The sequence below is a fragment of the Vipera berus genome (genome assembly GCF_964194415.1).
Source record: "Vipera berus genome assembly, chromosome: 6".
NCBI classification, from domain to species: Eukaryota; Metazoa; Chordata; class Lepidosauria; order Squamata; family Viperidae; genus Vipera; species Vipera berus.
Window position 1 is genome coordinate 67,921,992 of NC_138208.1, and position 18,756 is coordinate 67,940,747.

Genomic DNA, 18,756 nt, shown 5'->3' on the forward strand with positions numbered 1-18,756 from the left:
GAGAGAGGCAGAAGAGGAATCTCAGCTGACTCGTTTCAAAAGTAGTTTCAAAACTACAGACGACCACTACACATAAGCAAAGGTGCAGTATCCCTTTATTCCCGTCCAACAGTCGTCCGAGTTTTCGCAGCGTTACTCCAGGAACCCTAAATTGAGCCTTTTCGGCTTCCGTACTCTCTCCTGTTGTTCTGATAGAGAATGGGGGGGGGCAGAGCCGTCTCGGTTTCCGTACTGGCGTAAGTGGACGTGGCCGCCCCTTGCCGAGAAGCACCTGAGAAAAACGTTGTTCTGTTAAGTTACTTCGGAGCGTTTGCTGTGCTTTTCGCCATGAGCCGAAGCTACAACGATGAATTGCAATATTTGGATAAACTGGATAAGAACTCCTGGCGCATCAAGAAAGGATTTGTGCCCAACATGAACGTGAGTTGGTTAGAGGCGATGGGGCGAGCGATGAAGTCTTGCTGTTTTCATCGCTAAACTTCGTTCTGGAGCATGATAATTAATAGCTAAAAGCTCCCCCGAGTGCCTTTCATTCCTCTGGGCCAGGAGTAGGCAACCTCGGCTCTTTTATGACTCATGGACTTCAACTCCCAGAATTCCTGAGCCAGCATAGCTGGCTCAGGATTTCTGGGAGTTGAAGTCCATGAGTCATAAAAGAGCCGAGGTTGCCTACCCCTGCTCTGGGCGTCGAAGAGAAAATGTCGAGGGTTCACTTGCTTGGCTCTGCTCAATTTTTAGCCTACTGCAGTGCGTACGATTGCATTTTATTATTTTGTATAATTGTCAAATGATATTGGCTCAAATGGTGAAAGGTGATTTATAATTATAAATAGTGCATCTAGAATTGCCAGTTTCCTGGTGGGGAGAAATTTGATCTGTAGGTGTAGCTAATCAGAGTACCAATTGTGATATTGATAATTTCTCTTACAAGTGGACTATTTACTTCGTTCAAAATATGGGCATTTCTGGTTATTTAGGAAGCTACTTCTAAGCCAGCGGTCTCCAACCTCTTTGGCAACAGGGACAGGTTTTGTGGAAGACAGTTTTTCCACAGATTTGGAGGGGCGGGAACGGTTCACATGAAACATAGATCCCATACATGGGCAGACAAAGCTTTGCTTGCTTGCCTACTGCTTGTGCGGCCCAGTTCCCAACAGGCCATGGACAAATACTTCTCCATGGCCCAGAGGTTGGGGACCCCTGCTTTAAACTATTAAGAACAAATCTAAATATTTACTGGAAGAATATATTTTTAAAATAACTAATTATGGAAGCATTCTAGTTTTCATGATACAGTTACTTCAAATTATTTGTTTGAATGGTGCATCCTAATTTTGAATATGTGGTCCTTTTTCCTAATTTTCTTCTTTTTGTCTCTAGGTGGAGGGTGTGTTTTATGTGAATGATTCATTGGAGAAGTTGATGTTTGAAGAACTAAGAAATGCATGTCGAGGTGGAGGTATGTATTTATTTATTTATTTATTTATTTTAATTCCATTTATATCCCGCCCTTCTCCGAAGACTCAGGGCGGCTTACAAGCTTAGCAGTAGCCTTCATTCTATGTACAGTATATGCCTGCTTATTAGGGCTTTCACACACACCCCAAGCGGCATTATTACAAAGTCAGCTTAATTGCCCCCAACAATCTGGGTCCTCATTTTACCTACCTCGGAAGGATGGAAGGCTGAGTCAACCTTGAGCCTGGTGGGATGCGAACCTGCACTAATTGCAGGAATCTCCTTGTTTCCTAATGCCTCCAATATTTTTCTCCTTTAAATCTGTCACATATTCAACAAATATATCTAGAAGTCCAATATAGCTTCTTCTATGTTTAGTTATCATAAATATGTTGTGGTTAATAGGCTGCTTGGATTAACACATTTTTAAAAAGGTCTTGATTTACAAAGAATTGTTGGTTGGGCATGAGAAAATAACCATTTGCTCTTTAGTTCTGCTTTTTTAAATGTAAAGACATGTACCCTTTAAATTCCAATTTTGAATTGATATGTTTTATACCCAATTTACCTCAGGTTTCACATTTTCATTTTCTGTAGGCCTAGCACAGGGGTGTCATGTGACGTGTTGCTGGCAATGGGGTGGGTGCAGTTTCACTATGATGCATCCGGCCCGTGGGCCAGCAGTTTGACACCCCTGGCCTAGCATGTGAAATATGCAAGTGGTTATAGTTATAGTCCTCTACATGCTTATCTAGGGGTAAGCCTTATTTAAATCCATCATTTGTACTTCTGAGTAAACGTTAAGAGAATAGCACTGTTCTTTATCCTTAAAATGTTAATTCTGAGTTCCATGTTCATAGGAAACAGGAAATTAATTCCTACCTTTTTTAGGTGCTGGTGGCTTTCTTCCAGCCATGAAACAAATTGGAAATGTAGCTGCATTACCTGGTATTGTTCACGTGAGTCCTTGTTATTTTAAATCCAGAATAAAACCATTATAGGAGGACTTTGCTGTGGATTCTTCTATGTAGTAAAGTGTTAGAAGACTAGTAGAACTACTGCTTCAAATAGAAATAAGGATGCTTTCCAATAGAAAAGAATATGTATAACTCAGAGTTGAACAGTGAAGCCCTTAGCTTCTGAAATTTGTGGTTTGCTTGCAGATATTTTCTTACCCAAGTAGGTACCATTATCAGTGCAAGGATGGATGATGCTACCTAGTTGGATAATGAAACATCTACAAGCTAACAACCAAGTTCAGAATTATCAAGAACTTCACAATAAGAATACTGTGAGACTTTCTTATCCTAACAATTTCTTGAAGTAAATTCAGATATTCAAGGATATGATGGAAGTAGAGTATTTGCCATTAATTTTTGAAATGAAATGATTTCTTTATTTCCAGTTGTCATTTTGAGTATGGTACACCCCTTGATATAAATGTTGAAACCTCTGCTTTTGGATGCTTTGCAATGGGAATATGACTGGGCTAGGGTTACTTCATAGCACAGCAATATCATTCATAATTGTTATATTGATTGCCTTTCTTTTTCCTTTTTTTTTTGCAAAAATTGTATTTCAGCGATCTATTGGACTTCCTGATGTTCATTCAGGGTATGGCTTTGCTATTGGCAACATGGCAGCCTTTGATATGAGTGACCCAGAAGCAGTAGTTTCACCAGGTATGGACAGCTATAGTTATTATCTGTTTGGAAAGAGAACTCTTAGGTACCTCCAAATATGTTTTAGATGTTTCAGGCTCCAATTCAGACAATTGTACAGAGATATTGTTAACCATTCTGTGTAAGTAACAGTTGACTGGTGATATGTTCTGTAGAATGTTACATTTTCAACTGTTAGGAAGTTTTTAGTTCTAAGGCCAAAAAAAACTTAATTATCCAAAGAATTTGTATTACTGATGCCATATTTTTAATCTGGACTGATTTGAAGAAACAGGTGGATATTTTTCCAGTATACATATGCTGGCCAAAGCAAAATGCTCTCATTGACCTTTTGAGGACAGTGTCTATTAGATTTATCTTAAAATAACAAGTGCTTGTAGTGCAAAATCCAATGTTAAGCTGAAATAACTTTCATGAAGTGTAATTATGGAGGATAAATAAATGATCTACATACATTTCAGTATGTTTACCCTTGAACTAGCGCAGAATAGTTCTGTTCTTTCCATGTAATACAAATATATTTCTTTATCGGAATATCTAACTATATAAAGTTTACTGAATGTAATTATAGCTGCGGCAAAAATGCAGTTGATTGCAGTGACGAGTTCTGAGTTTTTAAAGTTCATATTCTGATAATTGAGTATTTTGAGTTCATAATATTAGCAATTGCATAAAATGACTTGTTGAGCTGAGTTTTAAAAGGTATGTTCTGATTACTCATACAGGAGGTGTAGGGTTTGACATTAACTGTGGTGTTAGATTATTGCGGACCAACCTTGATGAGTGTGATGTCCAGCCAGTGAAGGAGCAGCTTGCACAATCCATGTTTGACCACATTCCTGTAGGGGTGGGATCCAAGGGTGTCATCCCCATGAATGCCAAGTAAGAGCTATTTTTGTATTTTCTCAAATGTCTGTATTTTTGCTTCATTTCTGAAGGAGAAGGTGGCTGAAAGAAAATGAAATGTAGCTTATCACATGCATTACAGATCTGTTGATAGCAAACAAGTAAAAATGTCACTTATTGATTCAGAGCTGTTTGAAAGCTTTGCATAGGTTAGTCATCATATATCTAGAGGACTTTTATTTCCAGAATTCCATTCTGACTGGGAATTGTGGCAGTTTATGTCTGTGCATCTGGAAGGCGTCTAGATAGGTAAAAGTTGTCTTAGTGTAAACTCACTTGTAGTTTGGTGGTTATAGCTGCTAAGAGGCTCTATGTTTCAACCAACCACTCTTACTGATAATTGTACTTATTTAAGAACCATGTTTCTTAGTCCTCAAATATTTTGGAGTAACAAGAAAAGATTTGGGATCATAACAATTGCCACAATATATTTCTCTGCCTTCTTAATTGTCAGAGTGACTCCGTAGTATGCATGCAATGGTCAGCTGGTTCAAGGGCATCATCAGGAAAACAGGTTAAAATCTGTAAGACAGTAATATCTGAACACTAGACTCTCAGACATTTCTGAGCGAACTCTCAGGATGTCAGATCTACCATCTTCAGCTTCTACACTTTGCTGGCATCCTGCTGTAAAATGCAAGGAGGGAGGGGGAGAAAAGACATGGGAATGTGGAGACAAACGATGGGAGGGGGAGACAGTCTTGACAGAAACCAGAGATGCCAAGCCAAAGTAAACCAGTCACCAAGGACACCTGGTCTGGGAACAGAATGTGAAACTGCATCAAGTGTCGCCAAACAACCAAGTGGTTCCTGTAACTCCTAAGGAAGTGGACAGGATTATGAGAAGGTTGAGCTCCTCCACATGCTTACTGGACCCGTGCCCTTCCTGGCTGGCCTATGCAGCTCGAGAGGGGACACGAGGCTGGTTCCTAGCGGTCATCTCTGCTTCTCTGAGTGAGGGTCACTTCCCCACCGCCTTGAAGGAGGCGGTGGTGAGACCTCTCCTCAAGAAGCCCACCTTGGACCCATCCTCTTTGAATAACTTTCGTCCAGTCTCCAATCTTCGCTTCCTTGCGAAGGTTGTTGAGAGCGTGGTGGCGCACCAACTTCCTCAGATCCTGGATGAAGCGGTTTATCTAGACCCGTACCAATCGGGTTTCAGGCCGGGCTACAGCACGGAGACGGCATTGGTTGCTCTGATGAATGATCTCTGGAGAGCCCGGGACAGGGGCCATTCCTCTGTCCTTGTCTTATTAGACCTCTCGGCGGCTTTCGATACCATCGACCATGGTATCTTGCTGCGACGCCTCAGGGGACTGGGAGTGGGAGGCACGGTTCTGCGTTGGTTCTCCTCCTTTCTCCAGGGTCGCTCGCAGTCGGTGCTGACAGGGGGACAGAGGTCGACCCCGAGGCCTCTCGCTTGCGGAGTCCCTCAGGGGTCGGTCCTCTCGCCTCTCCTGTTCAACATCTACATGAAACCGCTGGGTGAGATCATTCACAGTTTTGGAGTAGGGTACCATCAGTATGCTGATGACACCCAGCTTTTTATCTCAACTCCAAACAATATCAGTGATGCCCTAGACGTGATGTCCCGCTGCCTGAAAGCGGTCCGGGAATGGATGGGGAGGAACAGGCTTCAACTGAACCCGGACAAGACTGAATGGCTGTACGTTCCGGCAAGCCAGGATATTCAGAACGTCCCATTGCTTAACATCGGGGACAAGTTACTACCCCCTGTTGATAGGGCCCGCAACCTGGGTGTCCTCCTAGACTCGCAGCTCTCCCTAGAAGACCACATAGGAGCTGTGACCAAGGGGGCCTTCTCCCGGGTTCGACTAGTTCGCCAACTACGGCCTTATCTGGACCTGGATTCCTTACGTACAGTCACCCATGCCCTTGTGACCTCTCGCCTAGACTATTGTAACGCTCTCTACATGGGGCTGCCCTTGAGATCCACTCGGAAGCTTCAACTGGTGCAAAGTGCAGCGGCACGGACACTCTTGGGAGCCTCCCGATACTCCCATATCACACCTCTCCTCTGTGCGCTGCACTGGCTTCCGGTTGCCTTCCGTGTGAAGTTCAAGGTGCTAACAATGACATACAAAGCCCTACATGGCATGGGTCCGGACTACCTACGGGAGCACCTTCTGCCAATGTCAGCACCCCACCGTCCTGTGCGCTCCCACAGAGAGGGCCTCCTCAGGGTGCCACCGCTCAAGGAATGTCGGCTGGTGGCCCCCAGGGGGAGGGCATTCTCAGTGGGTGCGCCAGCCCTCTGGAACAGCTTACCAACCGAAATCCGGATGGCCCCCGACCTCCGTACCTTCCGACGCGACTTAAAAACTTTCCTGTTCCAGCAGTCCGGCCTGGCATGATAGCGTTAATTGGGGTCCCAGTTTGTTTTCACTATTGTTTTTATTATTTTTATTGTTCATCTGTATACCTTCCTTCCTCTGTACACCGCCCCGAGTCCCTCGGGAGAAGGGCGGTTTATAAAAACTAATAAATAAATAAATAAATAAATAAATAAAACATCTAAACAGCATGCTATTGGACACTGATAGACTGGTCAAAGGGGAGAGATCCATGCAAAGAGAAAAAGTGTAACCTTTGCATGGGACTATTCAGATCTAGCCTTACTTTCGCTGCAACCACTTAACTTTAGTAAAAGAATCACTTCAACCAAATGGAGTCGAGGATCTTTCTTTCCTAAAGATCTGAGTTTGGGCAGGCCTGACATAGGTAAACACCAGGGAAACTTTTTTATAGGTGGGACTGGGACCAATTAGAACAGCCCAGTCTAATGCCACCAAAGCATGACATCATGTTTAAATTGAGACATCCCTGTTGTTTTTCCTTGATGTTCATTATTTTCTCCTATGCTGGCCAAATCTTTAAACATTTGCTGCATTGTAGTTCTTTTGCCTCTATAAGGTGAGGAGAAAGGAAACTTTCCAACCTATCTAGCTTTATTTTATTTTGTTTGCAGTGTGAGAACAATATACTGGATTTGGTCACCATTTTCTTTATAGAGGAAAATGAAAATGAACCTCACTTATTTGAAAGCATTTTACATAATTGTGTTCTAAGTTCAAGTGTTGGCTAATGAATGCTTGATTTAAAAGTTTTACATGGCCACCCACCTTACAGAACACAATTCTGGGTGGGTCACAATGATAAAACAAAAACAAAAAACAGAACATTAAGCACTTATTCCATCATATCAGTGCATCAAACTATGCAATCCTCAGGCTCCAACTTTACCCTATCCCAGAGTCTGGGAGAAAAGCCAGCCCTTTTCAACTTTCGGGAAAGCTAAAAGTTGCGGGGGGGGGGAGATGGGGAGCTGCAAGATCCCAAGGGAAAGGTTCTTCCACAGGGCAGGGTTTTCTATGGAAAAGGGACACATTCTACTTCCCACTAGATGACCACACTTGAGCAATGAAGCAATGGAACCTGGAGAGTGTTTACTCGGAGTAATCTGATAATTGTGAACCAAGATGTAGGAGTGAGTCTGTGCTTTCATTCTGTATTTGTCTGTGGTCTCCTAATTGGAGTGTCTTTCATACCCAGGGACCTGGAGGAAGCTTTAGAGATGGGGGTAGACTGGTCCTTACGAGAAGGCTATGCCTGGGCTGAGGATAAAGAGCATTGTGAAGAATATGGGAGGATGTTGCAGGCAGATCCAAATAAAGTGTCAGCAAGAGCTAAGAAAAGGGGTTTACCTCAGGTAATCAGACTGTAGATATAATGTTGGGTGATCATTTAATGCTGATTTGAATTTAATTTTAATTTAATTTTAATCAGGTTGATTTTAATTACAGAACAATGACCAGAGATTTGATTAGCTGATGTCATGGTTCAAAAGGTTACCCATTCACTTTTGGTTTTCATGTGTCATACTCTGGGTGACTCACTCAGTAAGTTTCCATGGCTGAGTGTGGAATTAGACTTGGCTCTCCGCTGCTGTAGTCTAGCAGTCTGTAACTATAGCACCACACTGGCTCTTGCATTGATTAAGGAGGACTCCACTTTGTGATAATGAAATTTCACCTTTTGATTGATGAGCCTTAGATATTGTCTTATATATATGTTTGATTTGGTGATTCAGTATTATTGATTTTTCAATTTACATCTTATCTAATGTTTTGATTTTAGTCTAATACTTTTTAGGAAACATACATTTTTAAAGAAGCTTAACAGTTCAGAAAATAAAGAGAATCTTTTCCCTTAACATCTGGAATGTGGAAAAACTCAGTGTCCGTTAATAAGACTAATGGATGTTAAATTGCATTCAGTTTCCAGGGCTTCTAGTAAAAATCACAAATATTTCATTTTTCTTGTTGGGAAAAGCTAAGTTCTCCTCTTCGGTTTAACAGCTGGGGACTTTGGGAGCAGGAAACCACTATGCTGAGATACAAGTCGTGGATGACATTTATAATGAATATGCTGCCCGAAAGATGGGTATAGACCATAAGGGACAAATATGTGTGATGATCCACAGTGGGAGCAGAGGCCTTGGCCACCAAGTAGCTACAGGTATTTGGCTAATGTTCTTTTTCGTTCTGGAAATGAAATGTGACTATCCAATATAATATTAGAGCTAGTTTCTACGGCACAGTCTTTATGTGGAAAAAATATAACATCTTTATGCAATTAGCTTATACGTATGGAATCTAAAATTATGATTTAAGTTCTAGGCCTGCTGGTCCAGATCACAATTTCTGAATTTATCTGGTCATATTTTTCAGATGCCTTAGTAGCTATGGAAAAAGCAATGAAACGGGACAAGATTATAGTGAATGACCGCCAATTGGCATGTGCTAGGATAGCTTCTCAGGAGGGCCAAGATTATTTGAAAGGGATGGCAGCAGCTGGAAACTATGCATGGGTCAATCGTTCCTCCATGACTTTTCTTACTAGACAGGTAAGAGGGGACAGCGATAGCTCATCGCTTCTCAGTCTTTAAAAATAATCAGGTATAACTGGCTAAGATGGGGAAATTGAGCTCTAGCTAAGGTATTCTTCCCAACCTGGTGTTCTCTAGATGTGTTTTGATGGTGAATGACGTAGACTTCAGTCCCAGAATAACTGGAAAGCATGGATTCGTGAAGTTGGTCTGTGATATATCTATCTTGAAAGAAGTACAGGTAGTCCTTACTTACTGACTGCCTTGTTTAGTGACCATTCAAAGTTATAATGGTGCCAAAAGTAGCTTTGCAATCAATTCTTACCTTCACAACCATCACAGCATTTGGTGCTTTGCAACTAGGTGCATATTTACAACTGTTGTGGCATCCTGCAGTCACGTTATTACCATTTGTGTGCTTAACTGGTTTGTGACAAGCAGAATACAGAAGGTAGAAGTAAAATCATAACTCACAGTTAGTTGATTCATTGCTTAGCAACCATGTTGCTAATCAGTGTATACAAACTCAGTTGCATTCTGCTTCGTGACACCAGATAGTAATTTCAGAAGTACTACATTTATTTAACAGATGAGTTTGAGATTCAGTTTCCAATATATGGGCTTCCAGGTTGGATCTACCCATGGTATGAATACATTTGGCTTTTGTTTCTAAACATGAAGTGTCAACTGAGTTGAGTTTTTATTTAATTATATCCCTTTTCTCCAAAACTGATGTGCCCTAAATTTGGGTCATACTGTCTAGATCTTTAGGGTTGAAAGCCAATTCACTTTAGTTCATTAAGATTTTAGATTTAGATCGTGCCTATTTTGTGCATGGATGGAGCAATACTTGAGATGATTGCTCACAGTGTATATGAATAGCTTTGCATAAATAATGGCTATTTTCTGTCTTGAAAAAAGCAGGCTTGAAGGATTTTACGATCTTGAGCAGCAGGGCAGCATTCAAAAAAGGTTTTGTTAATGATTCCGCTGAACTATATGTTCCATTCCAGCCATCGTCTGAAGTACATTTTACCAATATAATTATAATTGTCTCTTCATATTTATCAGTTAGTTTAGAGAATGTCTCTCAAGAATTGCTGTTAAAATCTGTACTTAGAATGCAAGAAGCTTGAGATAAACTGATTGTTGGAGGAAGAATTTCAGATAATTATAACTAAAATGCCAGTTTCCATATATACCAATCCCCCAAAACATATTAGAACTACTTTGTGTGCCTGTATTGTTTTCTAGGCATTTGCTAAAGTCTTCAACACCACTCCTGATGATCTGGACATGCATGTAATCTACGATGTGTCTCACAACATTGCAAAAGTAGAACAGCACGTGGTAGATGGCAAAGAACGGACCCTGTTGGTGCATAGGAAAGGATCAACCAGAGCATTCCCTCCTCACCACCCTCTTATAGCTGTCGATTACCAAGTAGGAACTTCTGAGATTTCTGTCTTGTTAACATTCATAAGCTTTCATTTCCCTTTGCATGCTTGGTGGAGTTTTTCACTTAATTGGCTGCACAGCCTAATGTAATTTCTTCACAGACATATCACATCCTCTTTTGCAGGTTAGTTTAGAGTAGACAGTGTAAATTAGCTGATTCTAATAAAAAATATATACCAACTGTATTTCATCAACATTTTTTTATTAGTTGATAATAATTTGCAGCCATTCCAGCATAACTAACACTGACTGTATGTGTGTCTCCAGCTGACTGGCCAGCCAGTGTTGATTGGTGGAACAATGGGAACTTGCAGTTATGTCCTTACTGGTACTGAACAAGGCATGACTGAAACCTTTGGAACCACCTGCCATGGAGCAGTGAGTAGGAAACAACTTGCTTTATTCTAAATCATGGTGTCTTTGCTTCATATTTATGTACATCTGGATAATATACTAGCTAAAATAAAGCTTCAGTTATTCTGGCAAGAGGAATGGGATCAGCAATCCATGACTGCTGTGGGATCAAATGAAGATGCGGAGAGATTATAGTAACTTAGAAATGTAGGCAATGTAGTATGGAATGTCCAGGATGATTTAGATTTAGTGTATGTGTTTAATTTATTCAATCCCAACTCTAAACTGACTCTGGATAATGTACAATAAAACCAAAGGGAGGAACAGTCTAACTACATCCACACTGCATAAAATCTGGCAGGGACCCCTGCCAGCCTAACCATAGGCCTGGAAGAACAGCCAGTTTTACAAGTGTTCCAGAATACTATCAGGGTGTGATTCACACAATAGCAGGGGAGATCTCATGCCAGAAGGCAGGGGAAGGTATGCTTCCTGGATCCCAATAAATGACATAATTTAATAAAGGAACCCTGAGCATGCTAATCCTCTTAGATCAAGCAAGCCAGTCTGATACCATAGGAAATAGCTGGTCCTTCACATAACCAGGCTCTGTGCCCTATTAACATTTTGTAGGTCAGAGATACTATCTTCAGTTGCACCCAGAGGAATACTGGTAACAAATACAGACTTACAAGTATTAAATGGGCACACCAAAGCATGCCCATTACTGCCCTGACTGCTACATTCTTGACCAGTTAAATTCCAAGTGATCTTCAGAGTCAGCCCCACATATAGAGCACATTGCAGTATTGATCCATAAAGTGAGTAGGGCATGAGTGACTCAGTTACAAATCAGTTTCCTGGCTGTTTTAATTAGGATTCAACAGTGAGGTAGCTGCAAGTAACTGAATTGAGAACCTGTCCACTTCCTCAAGATTTACTGACTCAAACTCATAATGCAATACAAGACTGAGTCCTTGTCACCTTGGTTGGACCTGGCCTGTCAAAGTCCAAGATGGAGCATATCTAAGCAACTGTGTGTATATTAGAAACCTTTAAGAAATTTAGGAATCTTAAAGAGTCTGTTCTGTTTATTTTAATATATGGCCAAGGCCACATATAACTGATTTCTTCATTCATGTTATTAATGTTTGCTTCAATTTGAAGACTGGTACTTAAAGAAATATATTATCCTACAGGGCCGTGCGTTGTCCCGTGCCAAATCACGACGTAACTTGGATTTCCAGGATGTCTTGGACAAGTTGGCAGATATGGGGATTGCAATCCGTGTTGCATCTCCCAAACTAGTCATGGAAGAAGTGAGAGTTCTTTCATCTTTCTTTGGACAATTTTATTTCTGGGGTGGATTTCTTTTCACACCAAAGTATTAGCATCTATTATCAGAAGAAAAAAATATGAGATTATGAGAATCTACCAAATTAAATGCTGTAATTTCTGCCTGAAAGGGCTCCCTTTTCCTTCTCTAATTTGGGGTAAATTGTTTCTCTTAACACCTCAAAGCATATCATTTCCTTTTTTAATCTCTTTTTTCCTAGGCACCTGAATCTTATAAGAATGTGACAGATGTGGTTAACACCTGCCATGCAGCTGGCATCAGCAAGAAAGCGATTAAACTGAGGCCCATTGCAGTAATCAAAGGGTAAAGAAGCAGAATCTGACAGAACCTCTTCTTACTCAGACTACTCGTTAATTATGTGTCCATTCAGATGGAAACTCTGACAAATTGTTTGTTAGAACTTTTGGACTTAAGAAATATGGTACAAGAACAGATAAATCAAGATATGTTGCTGTTTTGATCTGATGGCAAATTGTGTGAAGCTGACAGAGTTTCTTTGAGAGAAAGATGTGAAACAGTTTTTCAGAAGATTATTTGATCCTAATAAATGGTCCATTATACCTATAATGAGATTCTGACCAGTGCTAATTTGATGGCCACCTTTTTTCAAGAAGATAGTTCTTGGAGGGTTTTTCCCCCCCTAACTTCAGTTGTTTCTCTCTAATAAAGACATAGAGTCTTCAGTAATAATATATAACATGGCAAACAGGTTTTTGTTTTGACCAATAAATTAAGACTGACTAAGCTAGTAGTCTATAGGATGTAGGAAAATTTGCAAATATTCTTACTGGAGAAGTCCATGACTCAGCAGTTTCTGTTGCATCCCCACTACATGACAGTGGGTACTTTAGGAGCAGATGATTCTGTGCACATCACATGCCAGTAGTATCCCTGATTTGAAGCTTTACTTGTGCTTTAGTGGAGGAACAATACTACTTTCTTGAAAAGAAACCAGCTTTCCATTGAAAATCTATATAGTTTTCAGTAATGCTTCAAGCCATTCACATGTCTAGAACAGACATAATAGCTATATTGATAAAGAGCCATGGTGGCACAGTGGTTAGAATGCAGTATTGCAGGCTAACTGCCCATTGCCAGGAGTTCAATTCTCATCAGCGCGGGGTTGACTCAGTTTTCCATCTTTCCAAGATCATTAAAATTGCCCCCAGATTGTTGGGGGCAATATGCTGAATCTGTAAACCTCTTAGAGAGGGCTAAGAAAGCAGTATATAAGTCTAAGTACTATTGCTGTTGCTATCCTCCAAGCTGTCATTAAAATACAAAAACACAGTGTTCTGTTGCATCTTCTTACTCCCACTGGCTAAATAGATCGAGTAGAGAGAGTTTACTTCTTAAAATGGCAAACTGGAAATCATATACATTTAAATGGCTGCTTACTTATGCTTTTTTGAAACTCTCCCAAGTCTGTCTTCAAGATCTTTTTCCAGATCTTGAAACTTTCTAAATATTTAAAGCTGCAAGGAAGTAATTGCAAATGTTAACCTGTCATTTAAAGACAATCAGATGTATTTGTAATTTAGGAATAAAATGGATGTTCTGAAATACTGTGATGAGATGATATTGCTACTACTCTGTAGTATAAGTAATTTAATTTGAACTTTACAAATAATCTCTAGTTGTTTGGTGCTGCAATTCCAAATTCTGTTTGTTTGGACTAATCTCTGTTGATTTTACAGAATCTATCGTAGGTTTTTCTACTTCAGTGTAAAATGTGTACAATGTTTATCAGAGTACCATCAGTAGAGGGCAGCTTAATAAAGATAAACTGAAAGGAATGCCACTACTAGAGAAATTTTGAAAGAAACCCTGGATAAAGAGTGCAGCCTGGCCTTTATGTATTTTGAAAAAGATTGGTAAATTGATACTCACTGATTTCACTAGCAGTTTGAAATTAACTTAATCAGCCTAATAAAATAAAGCTTAAACCTGGGATAAAAAGAAACAAAATAGTTTGTAAAAGCTACATAAAATCTACCCTTCAAGCTAATAGCATGACTTATGTCTGTTGAATCTTTGTGTGTCTTTATGTTGTTTTGGCACTATTGCAAATAAGATCACATTGTCGTTAGTACAAAGACAAAGCTGAAAAACTAGACATTCTAATTACTGACAAAAAAAATCTCCTACATTTATGTGAACTCCTTTTGTTTATGTGTGCCAGCAGGTATATCTAAAGACAATATAGATTTAGCCATCCAGCCTGCTTACCTAATACTGCATCAGAAAAGATGAATTACAGTATATGGCTTATAGTATATTAGGGATATTTGTACCACTGAAGGAGAACAGTATGAATAAAGTGGGTTTTGTTAATGAATTCACTTGGTTGTGCGCGTGTTTTACCATCCTATGTTGAGAACTCATGTTGTTAGTTGCAAAGTCGTGTCCAACCCATCGCGACCCTATGGACAATGTTCCTCCAGGCCTTCCTGTCCTCTACCATCTTCTGGAGTCCATCTAGGCTCATACATACTATATTCTTTAAAAAAAACTTTTTCTAACTGGAATAATATATGATTCTGGTTCCCACATCAAAGAAAACAAAATATCACTTATTTTCTTACCTAGTTAATTCAGTTAGATAAGATAACCTTTATTGTCATTTTTTACTGTGGGCACACTGGCACACATTAAAAATGAAATTCTGTTGCTTGCTCTCAAAAGAAAATATATACCCATACACATAAATAACCCACATATACATCGTGTGTGTGTGTGTGTGTGTTCGGCTTTGGATACCACAAAGCCTTCCAGAAGGCAACAAGGAAAACAGATCGTGAAGAGGATGTGTAGTATCCCAAACAATACTGCAGACCCTGCTCAAGCATCGTTTATATGCTATGGCCTGAATAGAAGGGAGTGCACTACCGATAATTGTTTCTGCCATCCTCACCACTCTGCACCTCCTTCATATCTGAAGCAGTAATGCTTCCAAACCAGACGGTAATGCAATATGACGGGATGCTCTCGATCGTCCCATAGAAAGTGGTAAGGACGGGAAGGAAGATGTATTTTTCTGATGTGATACAGAAAATGCAGGTGCTGCTGTTCCTGCTTCACCACTGTCTGTTGAGTGACCAAGCTAGCCTACTTATTAGCTGCACACCCAGAAACCTGATGTTGTTAACCACCTTGGCAGGTGAATCGTTAATACACAGAGGTGTGTGGCTGTGCCTGCCTTTTCTGAAAATGACAATTATCTCATTTTTTCAACATTTAAAACAAGGCTGTTTTAATTATAGCAGTTCACCAAACCTCTACCTCCTTGAGGTAAGCACCCTCATTGTCATCCTGAATAAGGACCACTATTGTATCACCTGCATATTTCAGAATATGGTTGACGGCAAACCTACCACAACGGTGATGGGTCAACAGGGAGAACAACAGCAGACAGGACACAGCCCTGAGGAGAACCTGTGCTCAAGAAAATGGTGTTAGAAATATTAGTCCCAACTCACCCATATTGGAGCCTATCAATAAGAAAATCAAGAATCCAGTTGCGCAAAGGTGTATTTAAAGCCTGAAAGGCCAAATTTGTCTACTAGATACTGAGGAACAATTGTATTAAATGCTGAACTGAAGTCGACAAATAGCATGTATTTCTTTCATCTAAGTGCGCCAAGCTTAGTATTCTCTATATGCCTGCTACTTCTTGTTTTATCATAACTTTTGCTTGGAGAACTAAGAACAAGAATTAGTTCTTAGTTCTCATAATATGGTATCTCCTAAGTCAGGGGTCTTCAAACATGGCCCTTTTATGACCTGTGGACTTCAACTTCCAGAAATCCTCAGCCAGAGTACCTGGCTGAGGAATTCTGGAAGACCACAAGTCATAAAAGGGCCAAGTTTGAAGACCCCTGCTCTAAGTGTTTCTTAACTGTAGTTCTCATAAATTCTACCCACTATATCCAAAGCGCATTTAGGCCATAACAGGCAAGAACTTCTGAATCCTATATTTTTACTTTCTATTCCTATATGACCTATCCCACAACTGGTGGTTTTATTGTTCACTTGAGTGGCAGTGTATAGTCTCATACTCCATCTTGGCAAAGACAGATGAGCTATTACCTTTCTTCTTTCTCATATAAACATGCATAACAAGCTCCCTGTTCTCTTCAAAGCAATACTCTTCGTCAAGCATGTACTGGCATGTGCATTAAACTTCAGATGGGAGCCTTCTGTTGCAGAGAGGAAAAAAAGAGACCAGTCTGTAGCTGGTACTTTGCTTTGTCTCTTTCCGGTAGAGGATTATTACATGGAATGAGCCCAAAGTTGCTGACATTATTTGAAGAAACCAAAAAGTGTATAAAACGGTGCGGATCAAAATTCAGCTTCAGCATCAGTGCAGTATTAAACAATATGAATATGTACTGAAGACAAACATTTAAAAAATTTGAGTAATTGATTAAGAGGATAAATTAATTTAGAGAATAAACTTTTGAAAAGTTTAAAATAAAGGTGTTCAGTTTATTTTAAAATAAGTACACTATTTTAATCTTACATGTTACATCTAATATGTTTGTTATTTTAAAAAGTTTGTGTATAAAATATATAAATTGGTTGGAATATAATCATGTCTAAAACATGAAAAAAGTATGGAAAGCGTTATTGCATTAAATGATAGTACAAATAGTAATTGTTGTGGATAATAAGCAAACCTTGTAAAGAAATATGCAAAAGTAACATTTAAACAATCCCATGAACAAAAAAACTGTTTACCTCTTCCTACTGAATCCATAAAACAGTTCTACAAATTACATTCTGTAATATAATCCAAAGGGATGAGAAAATTTATGATTGGGATGACTGACCTATATATATTTTTAATATCTGTCTGTTTAACTATCTACCTCATGGTTTGAGCCTGAATTCATAATCTCTTCAAGAGAGTTGTGATTTTATATCCTCTTAATATTGTGTGCTTAATGGAATGCTTTTAAGATTCTGAAAGCGTAGGAAAATGAGAATCTCAAAATTATATTGCAGACCTAAAATGGTACATTATGTGCTTTTTTTCTAGTACTATGTTGTCTAGTCTCTGAAACAATTTCCCACTTCGTTGGAGAAAAATGATGGACTGGAAAATTAATTGTAAAATAGATTTGCACAAATTCACACATCAAGCATCTGTCTGTTTCTTATTGAAATATAAATCCTATTCATCTTTTTCAGCTGGGTTTCATCTCTGCTTTCTCCAATGAATTAAGGCCAAACTTCAACTGGCCACAATTTTCTCTTACATATAAATTTGTTGTAAGCATCAGAAGGGTTCTACATTTCAGTCACACATTACCAAGAAGTATCTTGATCTATGGACATAGAAATAAAAGAGTGCTATTATTTTTTTCTCCCTTTGTTCTCTTGCAAAATAAAGTCAAATATAAGTTGCCTATATTTTTATTACAAGGTTTTGCCACCCACAAACAGTACATTTTGCCTCTTCCTTGAGAGGAATATAAAAGTAATAATTTTGAATGTTATAATTGTCATTTTGAAAGCAGCCTGTTACCTGCCACTGATTATTATGAAGGATTAGTTAAAGCAGCCAAACAGTTGCTTTTGGTTTTTATTGTGCAGAAAAAAATGGTTTGTGCTTTCCTAAAACTGAGAGGCTATAATAACATTCACAGAGAAGTCTTTTCATCCTAAAGAAATCCCTTTTCAGAAACAGGAACAGAAGGAACTCGGCTACCTTGTAATCAGTTGATCCAAAGACCTGTTCAGCACATTATGTGTCATTGCTGCTTATGATTCTTCCTACTCCAGACATGGCCCTGTTCCAACTTTCTTCCTAGGGTAGTCATTGCTAGAGCCCTCTGAGCTTATATTAGATTGTGTTAGTTTCCAAGTCTAAATATCAGCATCTCCCAAGCTAGTGACCTCCCATATACTGGATTAAAATTTTCAACCACATATGTCAAGGATGTTGGGATACTCAGTTCATATCTGGAATGAATACATTTGGGAAGAGCTTATCAAGATGCATATTATTTTTAAAAAGTAAAGGTTTCTCCTGTCCACTTGTTTCCGTTAAGGTGGAAGTGGTACCTATTTATCTACTCACATTTGCATGCTTTTCCACTGCTAAGTGGGGAGGAGCTGAGATGAGTAATGGGAGCTTATCCCGTCATGCTGCACTCAGGTCTCGAACCAGGTATCTTTAATTGTTGAGCCATCACATTCCTATTTTTAAAATATTTAAAAATAACTACTACAACTAACTTTTTAAAGGTGCAACTAGGTTGTTTACCAAGTGCTAGATTTTTTTTATATCCCTTATCCTTAAACCAGATTTAGATTTGGAATTCTAGGAGCTGCAGTCCTAATGCATTTGGAAATAGTTTGGGGAGATTCTATAAACTATACGCTACCCTCAATACTGTATAATCCATTGGATGCGTCACTCTCAGTCCTGCTCTATGACTATCATACACTGTCTGGAGACTATAAAATTCAGTTCATGCTAAAAGTAGCTGACTAATTTTAATTCTTACACCAGTAAAGCAGTAGAAAGGGAGGGGGAATACAATTATTGATGATAAACAAAGGTAAATCAGGACCATAATGCTCACTGCAACTTGAGATTCAGATAAGTAAGTGTAGATCAAGGA

The 18,756-nt window shown here is 39.4% G+C and overlaps 1 protein-coding gene across 1 annotated transcript; it reads left to right on the forward strand.

Annotated features, from left to right (window-relative positions):
• Positions 1-208: 208 nt before the first annotated feature.
• On the forward strand, positions 209-14,462 carry RTCB (RNA 2',3'-cyclic phosphate and 5'-OH ligase). Its single transcript, XM_081330753.1, has 12 exons — positions 209-420; positions 1,381-1,459; positions 2,350-2,417; positions 3,041-3,140; positions 3,866-4,022; positions 7,620-7,776; positions 8,426-8,585; positions 8,798-8,973; positions 10,210-10,398; positions 10,681-10,791; positions 11,967-12,086; positions 12,324-14,462. Exons 1-12 carry the CDS (start codon positions 328-330, stop codon positions 12,429-12,431), a joined length of 1,518 nt encoding a protein of 505 aa, XP_081186879.1. The 5' UTR covers positions 209-327; the 3' UTR covers positions 12,432-14,462.
• Positions 14,463-18,756: the final 4,294 nt, after the last annotated feature.

What these genes read in the sequence shown, in the direction of transcription:
- RTCB (XM_081330753.1), top strand. Translation starts at nt 328, where the DNA reads ATGAGCCGAAGCTACAACGATGAATTGCAATATTTGGATAAACTGGAT. An exon ending in TGACTTTTCTTACTAGACAG is followed by an intron (nt 8,974 to 10,209) that starts GTAAGAGGGGAC and finishes ATTGTTTTCTAG; the next exon opens with GCATTTGCTAAAGTCTTCAA. An exon ending in GAACCACCTGCCATGGAGCA is followed by an intron (nt 10,792 to 11,966) that starts GTGAGTAGGAAA and finishes ATTATCCTACAG; the next exon opens with GGCCGTGCGTTGTCCCGTGC.